Source organism: Anneissia japonica, unplaced genomic scaffold, assembly GCF_011630105.1.
Source record: "Anneissia japonica isolate Jap-2015-1 unplaced genomic scaffold, ASM1163010v1 scaffold4922_len13738_cov108, whole genome shotgun sequence".
Taxonomy (NCBI): Eukaryota; Metazoa; Echinodermata; class Crinoidea; order Comatulida; family Comatulidae; genus Anneissia; species Anneissia japonica.
In genome coordinates this window covers 1,800-13,747 of record NW_022708753.1, presented here as the reverse complement: position 1 = coordinate 13,747, position 11,948 = coordinate 1,800, and the positions used below count along the sequence as shown (strand labels likewise).

The window sequence follows — 11,948 nt, the reverse complement described above, 5'->3', positions numbered from 1 at the left end:
TATTGTTATTCATTCTTTATGTTAATGTTAATACATAATATATATATATATTTATATATATATATATAATCAAACTGAGATGATTGTTTAATTATAGTACATATTTGGCTGGTAATAGATTACAGTTTATTGTTATTCATTGTTTATGTTAATGTTTATAGCAAGTAAAAGTTTGTGTGCATATAAGGTAGCTGCCATTGATTACACTCATATTTCTTGTTGTGTTACAGTATGGCGACACTCTATTTCACGTATTGTTGCAAAGTGACCATGAATACCAAATACCAAGTTCACCAGGACGGAACCCAAACCTTGTTGCATGCTGGAGCTGACACGAGTATATAGAACCAGGTAAATAATATGGCTATGAAGCCTTTTTAATTTTATCATTTATATAGGCCTATAGATATGTATGTATGTATATGTATATGTATGTATATACATATACATATACATACATATGTGTATGTATATGTATATGTATGTATATGTATATGTATGTATATGTATATGTGTATATGTATATATGTGTATTTGTATAAATGTGTATATGTATATTTTGCTTATATACTTTTTAAAATGTTTGTAAATTGAACACATTAAATGCACATTCTTTGAAAATTAAAAATGCACAGAAATATGTGTAAAGATGTAGCCAATGAAGATTATTATTATTATTAATATAATCATTATAATTAATATAATCATTATAATTATAATAATAGTAATAATAATAATAATTATTATTATTATTGTATTTAAATTATTTAGTTGGAGTTTTCTTGTGATATTAATTGATGCTGGTGTTTTAGTTTAGGCATATATTCATTTTGTTTAACGTATTGTAAATTCAGATAATTTTCAACATTTCTATGTTGCCTTCATGAATGTTTATTTATACCAAAAAATGAAATTAAAATGAATTGTTGCTGTTATTATTATGCACAAAACAATTTATAATCTGTAGAGCCTCACATGCAGAATTATCAGCAAAAGTGACATTTAAATCCTCATGATGTCAAATTTGGGACGATGATATATATATTTTTAAAATGAAAATAAAATATCAATCTCATTATTAAATGTATATTAAAAAGCGAAAATAATAATTGATATAAAATTCATAGATTCATTACTCTTATATCAAAGTGAAATTCAAAACCCACAGAAGAAATAAACACACTATAATGATGTAATATTTAATGGGACTAACTCATAAATGTTGTCATGAGAGATACATGTCAAAATAAGTAGATTTGTAAACAATTCCCTACCTAAACTATTTATAAAAGATTTATATAATAAAAAATATATCAAAGGTATATAAGCGTCCGGCCAGACTATTGATGTATGAACAGTTGTTGAAAGCAAAAAAGAACTTTTTACTCAACAAATTATTATAGTATATTATATATAGTAAGTATTCTTCACTCTGAGTGAACGTGTCAGTATTGGATTCCTACGGTTAAACCAAATAAGTTAAAGTGGTATCTTACAACTTCAAAGCAAGCTGATGAAACTGTTAACATGCTGTGTGCTACATCACTGATTGGCTGCGATGCAAATCTATACGCGCGTTTACTAATTCGTGAGAATAAACTAGTGAAGAAAAATCTTAACTGGAAAAAAAATGAATTGACACAATTAAATTTAGACACAGTACGCGTAATGCAGTGATGTGGAATTCTCTCATTTTATTTCATATTCCCACTAAGTTGGTGTGAATGCATATTTACAAAGTATTAATCAAAATTTAACACTTCGTAAAGAGTTTTGTTTCCGTTATTATTAAGTATTATATCAAAGTTTTTTATTTGATTTAGGTCTATTTTTACGTTTCTTTGTAGAAAAATGTATCTAAAGTTGATATTTCTGCTTGGATTTGCTTGGTCGGTCTCATCAAAACCAGTAGACTCGTGCCTCTTTACAGAATCTGAGCATTGGTTAATCACATTGGACAGGCTACACCAATCGTTAACCAATGTTGACCAGGTAAGTAGATGATTATGTATCGCATTGCATAATCTAAAAATTGGTTAAACAAATCGAATAGTCTACGGGTGCGGCACCTAATTGAAGGTCAGAATACTGTAACGTAACGAGAAATTCTAAACCATATAACATCCTAAAGCCAAATAACACCTACTTCATGTTATAAGTATTATAAGTATCGTTACTTGCGCCAATGTATTTATTTTCGTATATTTTTACCTTAAATTATTGTATTGTAACGTATATTTGTACGTTATGTCCATTATGTTTTGTATTGCAAATTGTTTTCCCTTTGTTCGGAGGTATTTTGTAATAAGATTTAAATTATTAATACTGTCATTATTATTGTTAATGTTATTATTACTTTTAGTATAATATTATAATTCAACAATAAACAACTACAGAAATCACAGGGCATAAAACGCAAAAAATTAAAACACTACTAAGCTTGAGATCAAAGGATAACAACGTAATTTTTAAGCCATATCTTGAAATTTTAAAAGGAGATAATAACTATAATTTTAGGCCTATTTAATAGCATTATCGCTAGTATAGGCCTATTTCTTACTTTGATATACATGTATTAACAGGTAGGCATAACTTTCAACTAAAAAGGAACGACAGGTCTGAAATATAAAATTATTATGTAAATTAAAAACATAGAAAACCAGAAATAGGCCCGGTATAAAAGTTTTTATAATATCTAATATATAATAGGCCTATACAAAGACAAAAATATTATATAATATGAATAATATACTGGTAGGCCCCTATGGTTTCGATAATGTGTGTTGTGACTTAATTTTAAACACGTTTTAATAATTTGTAGGCCTTGACAATAAATTGTCTTCAATGCTAAGATAAGTTTATCGGAAAAATAAATAAATAAATAAATATATTTATCAATGTGAAACCGCACTATTAGGAAACCCAAAGTTTTATTGTGTTTTATCGTTTATCCAAATACTGTAAACAGGCCTGAATATAATTGCTTACGACGTGTCACCATAAACTACGAGTGGACGGCTGGAGGGCAGTGGCTCCATCCTGTCTCTTATACACATCTAGATGTGTATAAGAGACAGTATATATATATATTAGGTATCAAAAATCATTTTAGTTATATGTATTCTAATACAATAAAGTAATTACTTATATTCATTTATATTCAGAGCAATTGTGATTCGCTCCAATGTAGTTTTCCCTTCCAATCGTTTCTTCAGCCTACTCAGGTGAGTCCAGTTAATATTTTCTAGTAAAGAATATAATATAAATATATATTATCATATACTGTAACATGTAATTTGAATGTATAGCAGCAAAAATAATAATAGTAATAGTAATTACATTGTATGTGTATTGGTGTATGTGCCTGTATTATTAAAATTATATTAATAATCAGTTACACATATATAACATTAAATGCAGATACTCTTAACCGCTTAACAACGACTATTTAAAGATAATTTTTTATAATAACAACAGAAAAGTAAATAGTAATACTACAATGATAATGATAGACGTAATAATAATAAATAATATAACTGCTCTGTTATATCATATCATGATGTTCATTTTTGTATACTTAAAAGGGGTCGACGTACAGACAAACTCTCAACTTCGTCACTAATACAACTGAAGTCTTCAGTCCCTGGTTCGACCAAACTAGTACCATTTCAGACCAAATAGAAAGCGCCCTCGAATCACTGAAAAAACTGAAAAATCAAGTGAGACTTGTTTGATTATACAGTATTTGTTTACTATAATAAAACTTTAAAAATAATAATTACGAATAACAATACATCTCATAATGCAACACTCATATTTCTGAATGAAATTAACAACTTCTTCTTGAACAAAACTGTATTACTATGGGCAATGATTAAGAAACCTATGTTTTGTTTTCTCTAACAGTTAGAAGAATCGTCTACAAATTGTTACCAAACTGGTGAGACACACCAAGATATATTAAACAGTTTTCAGGTAAGGACTAAAGCACTTGTCTATTCCATTAAGTGTTGGTACCATTCAGTGTCGGATCCATTATTTTTAAAATGGGGCTATGCCAAAAGTCTTGACCTCAGGACTGTTGGCAGGAGGGATGGGGGCACCTGGGAAAGACGCACCACCCTCTGGATCAGTAACTGATCAATCTTGCTATTGTAAAGATAAAGTTTGCATTAGTTATTTAATGTACACGTAATATACTGCAAATTATTTCATTTAACGGTGAACGGTCATCGCGTTTTGGTTATGCTATCGATTGAAAGAATTAAATGTTCGTTCAAATTTTACGGATCTTCATCAAGTTGTATTGATGTGAATTAACAATGATAAATATTAACACTTGTATCTACTTTTTATTATAGTGTATACGAGGAAAACCAATCAGCGAAATGGGTTGCATTATGAGACACACTCTTAGGGTGATCAAGAGAATGGTTAATCAATGTAGTTGAACATAAGGTGACTCGTGAAACGCGTTATCTTCAAAATCAACGCAATTACCTTGGCAAGTGGTAGATAAGTCTGTGAGAGAGCACGTCATGCCCTACGCACATTACTAGGTTAGTTAGGTCTATAAAAGGGTTATAGGCCTATATCAATTCATCTAACGAACAGACAAATTAAGTAAAAATAAAAAATTTTAAGGAAAATAAGCCGTTGGATATAATAATAAAAAGGCACCAAACTAAAGAAGTTACAGAATATTTCTGAGAAAATAGTAGGCTCCTCGCACATTTACAGTAAGTTATGCCAGTGGTTATGCATATAAAAGGTAAGGGCTATTATAGGCCTGTATCATTTCATCTAACCAGTAGATACATTATCAGAATATTTCTGAGAAAATAGTAGGCTCCATGATCCTAGTACTGTATACGGTAACTATCTAAAACGTTTTTAATGAACACTTTTCTATATTCATTGTATCCATGTTGTTGTATATCAATAAGTGCAATACCATTTGTAAAGTAAATATTATTTATTAAAATACATTTAAATTAGTTAAATTAAAACATTCATAGGCCTAATAACAAAAATATTTGTATTATTTTCAGGATAATATTAAATCCTATAAACGATGTTAGTATTGTATTCAGTCACTTTACCTGAGAAATACGGTGTGTAGTTAATTCTTCTGGTTAAGTGATGGATAAGAATGTGTAAATGTATAAACATTATTGATGCTATTTATACTATTGTTACTACTGTTACTACTGTATATTAAGTATAATTATTATAATAAAATGACTACTATAATGTTTTTACCTGCTGGCATTATTTAATGTAAATATAATGTAAAGAGTGCCCAATAGATAGTATTGCCTCATTTAGAACTTAAAGCCAATGTCACAACCCTGAGAAATAAAAGACAGCATACTGGAATGATAGCTTCAAGTATGATACACTGCTTATAAGCACTCTTTCAACCACGATAACAACCAGAATAGCACGCATACATTTTGGATTCTCAAAGACAGTAAGATCCCTTTCACTGAAGCTTTACATAATCGAATAGGACAGAGTTAATTTCAACTTGCTGTCACCGTAACAAATACCTAATCAAGAACTACCGTATTAATCAACACAATTTCCACGTCTAGTACTTAATATATACCTGTTTACCAAATCAAAATACTCTCATTTACCTGTAAAATCACACTGTCTATATTATATAATGATAAATACATTTTGAACGTTAAAAAAGAGGAATCTGCGAGAAAAAAAAAAGTTGCCAAATCCAGGATTGCAACCTTTTGCTGTTTATAAAGAAGGGCGAAGTGCGATTCGATCATTGTTAATTCATGGACCTATCTTATTAATAGGTCCATGGTTAATTCGTGTGATAAATAACTGCTTATTGTAGTTTAATGATTAGTTTTGTCTTATTCTGTAAATCAAACTTTATTAATAATTTAGCTATCAGCAAAACAATTAATTAAATAGGCCTGTCAGATAAAATGTCTTATAAGCATATTTATAATATGTGTATAAAGTTTAATTAAGATAATAATATGTAGACATAAATGAAATAAATTAATCAATAATAAAAATCTACAATTATACACCCGAAATAAGGGGCTGACTAGAGCCTCTGTCAGGATCCTGGCATAAAAAATCCATGTGTTCGCGTTGGGAGTTTTTTTCATGGTTTTTTTATACCACAATATTAAGAATTGACAATCAAAATAAACGCTATATAGATAGGGGAATTATAATGTTTGGTTTATTTTTATTTATTTATTTTATTTCAACAATATTTTGTGAGGGTGGTCCATCCAGCCGTGGCTGATCATTTGGGATCTCGTCGAATAAACGACACTAGGCGTTTATTGTTCAGAAGACTTTTTTCAGGGGGAGTGTATTCGAGGGAGGCGTTTATTTTTTTGTGTAAAATGAATACGTACTGGATTGGATTGGATTGGATTTATTCGGTGTAAACACCAAGGATAGACCACGAAAGTCTAGAAGAAGACTTATTTCCAGTGGGGTCCTTCTGGTGGTGATTGGACAGTACACCGGGGGACAATCCCCTACTCTTTTCCGGGGAACCGGGGACCTAGAGATATCCATGGTTCAGCGCACACACAGTGTGTGCTATATATATATACTATATATACTCAAACGCCCCTTCCACTGTAAATGTGGAACCAACACTTAATTAATGTCAAAATGTGTTATAAAAACCTATTGAGGTTAGAAAAAATGTAATTTTACTGGGAAAAACATTGCAAAGTTGCAATTAATTCGGCCGGAAATCTATATTTTGACAAACTTTTCGGATACCGTTTCGGTACCCAGTGCTAGACCAATTCGAGGGTCGACGCTAATAAGGGATTAGCGCTGAACTAATAATTTGTAGGTTTAGCCTGGTAGGGCACTACTGTCCTTGGCAGCAACTTTCCTTCAGATAGCTGGTTGGTGTACCTGTCTTTTAATATTCAAATTATGGTTGAAGCAAGCGTGTATGTGAACCACCGGTACTGTATCGTAGACACGTCGTCGCAAAAACATCTTCTAAATTGTTGAATTTTTGAATTGTCTTTTCTTCTAAGTAAGAAAATGTACATATATGTAAGTAGAGAGTGTACCATATTTAGTTGTACAAGCCTGTATGCCTTAATGATTGATTTAATTGCGGTATCCATTGTTGTGTTGTTGTTCAGGCTTACAATTTCAGACCGGAGACTGTGCTTTAAAATTATTTTGAGTCCTTTTCATACAATGGCACATAATAAACCGGAATATCTGAGTGAAAATGTAAACAACAGTAAGAAACAGAGCTAAAGATTTGTTGTTGTTTAATGACATACCGTTAGTCGTAGGAACATATTTTTGCAACCTACATTCAACAATGTAAATCTAAGTACTCTTTGAAAGTGGGCTAAGTGAAATAATTTTAATTAATTTAATAAAGTGCAATATTATTTATATAGTGACTTAAAAACCATACGTACACATCTCGTGGGTGGTAAAATGCATTTTAATTTAAATACAGTAGACCTATTATAACAATCGCTAAATTCATGATCTTAATGCTGTTATTTTTCTCAAAATCATTGTCTGTATATATACATTGTCTATGACCAGACTATTACATTCATAAATACACATAATCTTCTTAGCCAGTCTCAATTCGGTTTCAGAGAGGGTCATTCCACTAACGCATTATTACAGGCGCTTGATAAAATATCATCAGCACTTGACAACAAGTTGTTAACGATAGGTTAACGATAGGAGTATACTTGGACCTCTCCAAGGCTTTTGATTCCTTAGATCATAGAATACTTATTGATAAGTTACCTTATTATGGTATCAGGGGTATTATACTCGACTGGTTTCGTACCTATTTATATGAAAGAGAACAATATGTTGATGTGTGTTATTGTAAATCTGATTTAAGACATATTAAGTACGGCGTTCCTCGTTGATCGATTATCGGTCCCTTACTATTTTTAATGTTTATCAATGAAATGCTATCAGTATGTAATTATGTTCTTTTAATTATGTTTGCAAATGGTACTAACCTATTTTTAGAACATAAAAATATATCTGATGCATACAAAACAATAAATTCTGAACTTAAATGCCGCTTTAATGAATGGTTTATTAATAATAAGCTTAACTCAGATCCTTTAATTGCTGACATTTTGTTTCTCTTGCTACTCTTTCAAATGTTACCGACTGTTTATTGGTTAATCACTTCTCAATTACTTATTGCGTGCCTATTATCTTAGGATTTATCTTGGTTAATTTCTTACAGTTTTTATTTTGATCTGTTCTGTATTTCTCATACGTGTAAACGCTGAAGAAGTACACAGGCGTGTCAGAAATGTGTTCGTCTCGAATAAATTTTGTCTCTATTATGTCAACGTATGCAATTGTTTTATTTTCATTTGTGTGTAATATATATATATATATATATATTTATATATTTATATATATATATATAATCAAACTGAGATGATTGTTTAATTATAGTACATATTTGGCTGGTATTAGATTAGAATTTATTGTTATTCATTGTTTATGTTAATGTTTATAGCAAGTAAAAGTTTGTGTGCATATGAGGTAGCTGCCATTGATTACACACATATTTCTTGTTATGTTACAGTATGGCGACACTCCATTTCACGAATTGTTGCAAAATGACCATGAATATCAAATACCAAGTTCACCAGGACGGAACCCAAACCTTGTTACATGCTGGAGCTGACACGAGTATATAGAACCTGGTAAATAATTTGGCTATGAAGCCTTTATTATTTTATCATTCATATAGGCCTATATATATGTATGTATGTATATGTATATGTATGTATATTTGTATGTATGTATATGTATATGTGTATATGTATATATGTGTATTTGTATAAATGTGTATATGTATATTTTGCTTATATACTTTTTTAAATGTTTGTAAATTGAACACATTAAATGCAAATTCTTTGCTTTAAAAATGCACATAAATTTGTAAAGATGTAGCCAATGAAGATTATTATTAATATAAGAATTATAATTAATATAATCATTATAATTATTATTATTATAATAATAGTAATAATAATAATTATTATTATTATTGTAGTTAAATTATTTAGTTGGAGTTTTCTTGAGATATTAATTGATGCTGGTGTTTTAGTTTAGGCATATATTAATTTTGTTTAATGTATTGTAAATTCAGATAATTTTCAAAATTTCTATGTTGCCTTCATGAATGTTTATTTATACCAAAAAATGAAATTAAAATGAATTGTTGTTATTATTATTATGCACAAAACAATTTATAATCTATAGAGCCTCACATGCAGAATTATCAGCAAAAGTGACCATTAAATCCTCATGATGTCAAATTTGGGACGATGATATATATATTTTTAAAATGAAAATAAATATCAATCTCATTATTAAATGTATATTAAAAAGCGGAAATAATAATTGATATAAAATTCATAGATTCATTACTCGTATATCAAAGTGAAATTCAAAACCCACAGAAGAAATAAACACACCATAATGATGTAATATTTAATGGGACTAACTCATTATAATGTTGTCATGAGAGATGCATGTCAAAATAAGTAGATTTGTAAACAATTCCCTACCTAAACTATTTATAAAAGATTTATATAATAAAAAATGTATCAAAGGTATATAAACGTCCGGCCAGACTACTGATGTATGAACAGTTGTTAAAAGCAAACAAAGAACTTTTTACTCAACAAATTATTATAGTATATTATATATAGTAAGTATTCTTCACTCTGAGTGAACGTGTCAGTATTGGATTCCTACTGTTAAACCAAATAAGTTCTTAAAGTGGTATCTTACAACTTCAAAGCAAGCTGATGAAACTGTTAACATGCTGTGTGCTACATCATTGATTGGCTGCGATGCAAATCTATACGCGCATTTACTAATTCGTGAGAATAAACCAGTGAAGAAAAATCTGGAAAAAAATGAACTGACACAATTAAATTTAGACACAGTACGCGTAATGCAGTGATGTGGAATTCTCTCATTTTATTTCATATTCCCACTAAGTTGGTGTGAATGCATATTTACAAAGTATTAATCAAAATTTAACACTTCGTAAAGAGTTTTGTTTCCGTTATTATTAAGTATTATATCAAAGTTTTTTATTTCATTTAGCTCTATTTTTACTTTTCTTTGTAGAAAAATGTATCTAAAGTTGATATTTCTGATTGGATTTGCTTGGTCGGTCTCATCAAAACCAGTAGACTCGTGCCTCTTTACAGAATCTGAGCATTGGTTAATCACATTGGACAGGCTACACCAATCGTTATCCAATGTTGACCAGGTAAGTAGATGATTATGTCTCGCATTGCATAATCTAAAAATTGGTTAAACAAATCGTTACTTGCGCCAATGTATTTATTTTCGTATATTTTTACCTTAAATTATTGTATTGTAACGTATATTTGTACGTTATGTCCATGATGTTTTGTATTGCAAATTGTTCTGTTTTCCATTTGTTCGGAGGTATTTTGTAATAAGATTTAAATTATTAATACTGTCATTATTATTGTTAATGTTATTATTACTTTTAGTATATATATATAATATACTGGTAGGCCCCTATGGTTTCGATAATGTGTGTTGTGACTTAATTTTAAACACGTTTTAATAATTTGTAGGCCTTGACAATAAATTGTCTTCAATGCTAAGATAAGTTTATCGGAAAAATAAATAAATAAATAAATATATTTATCAATGTGAAACCGCACTATTAGGAAACCCAAAGTTTTATTGTGTTTTATCGTTTATCCAAATACTGTAAACAGGCCTGAATATAATTGCTTACGACGTGTCACCATAAACTACGAGTGGACGGCTGGAGGGCAGTGGCTCCATCCTGTCTCTTATACACATCTAGATGTGTATAAGAGACAGTATATATATATATTAGGTATCAAAAATCATTTTAGTTATATGTATTCTAATACAATAAAGTAATACTTATATTCATTTTATATTCAGAGCAATTGTGATTCGCTCCAATGTAGTTTTCCCTTCCAATCGTTTCTTCAGCCTACTCAGGTGAGTTCAGTTAATATTTTCTAGTAAAGAATATAATATAAATATATATTATCATATAACATGTAATTTGAATGTATAGCAGCAAAATAATAATAGTAATAGTAATTATATTGTATGTGTATTGATGTATGTGCATGTATTATTAAAATTATATTAATAATCAGTTACACATATTTAACATTAAATGCAGATACTCTTAAGCGCTTAACAACGACTATTTAAGGATAGTTTTTATAATAACAACAGAAAAGTAAATAGTAATACTGCAATGATAATGATAGACGTAATAATAATAAATAATATAACTGCTCTGTTATATCATATCATGATGTTCATTTTTGTATACTTAAAAGGGGTCGACGTACAGACAAACTCTCAACTTCGTCACTAATACAACTGAAGTCTTCAGTCCCTGGTTCGACCAAACTAGTACCATTTCAGACCAAATAGAAAGCGCCCTCGAATCACTGAAAGATCAAGTGAGACTTGTTTGATTATACAGTATTTGTTTACTATAATAAAACTTTAAAAATAATAATTACGAATAACAATACATCTCATAATGCAACACTTATATTTCTGAATGAAATTAACAACTTCTTCTTGAACAAAACTGTATTACTATGGGCAATGATTAAGAAACCTACATTTTGTTTTCTCTAACAGTTAGAAGAAACGTCTACAAATTGTTACCAAACTGGTGAGACACACCAACATATATTAAACAGTTTTCAGGTAAGGACTAAAGCACTTGTCTATTCCATTAAGTGTTGGTACCATTCAGTGTCGGATCCATTATTTTTAAAATGGGGCTATGCCAAAAGTCTTGACCTCAGGACTGTTGGCAGGAGGGATGGGGGCACCTGGGAAAGACGCACCACCCTCTGGATCAG

General features: G+C 29.7%; 1 protein-coding gene and 1 long non-coding RNA gene across 3 annotated transcripts; both read left to right on the top strand.

Moving 5' to 3' along the window:
* Positions 1–235: 235 nt before the first annotated feature.
* On the top strand, positions 236–5,262 carry LOC117106554. 2 transcript variants are annotated; one of them, XM_033247933.1, is made up of 6 exons: positions 236–351; positions 1,848–1,992; positions 3,165–3,224; positions 3,585–3,719; positions 3,907–3,975; positions 4,362–5,262. In XM_033247933.1, the coding sequence occupies exons 1-6, from the start codon at positions 320–322 to the stop codon at positions 4,449–4,451; spliced, it is 531 nt and encodes a 176-aa protein (XP_033103824.1). In that variant the 5' UTR covers positions 236–319; the 3' UTR covers positions 4,452–5,262. The 2 variants fall into 2 exon arrangements, with proteins under 2 accessions (XP_033103824.1, XP_033103825.1); XM_033247934.1 differs by lacking the exon at positions 3,585–3,719.
* A 4,931-nt stretch (positions 5,263–10,193) lies between these two features.
* LOC117106553 lies at positions 10,194–11,526 on the top strand. The gene is made up of 3 exons (XR_004445090.1): positions 10,194–10,315; positions 10,996–11,055; positions 11,409–11,526. It is a non-coding gene; the product is annotated as an uncharacterized LOC117106553 (long non-coding RNA).
* The last annotated feature ends 422 nt before the right edge of the window (positions 11,527–11,948 follow it).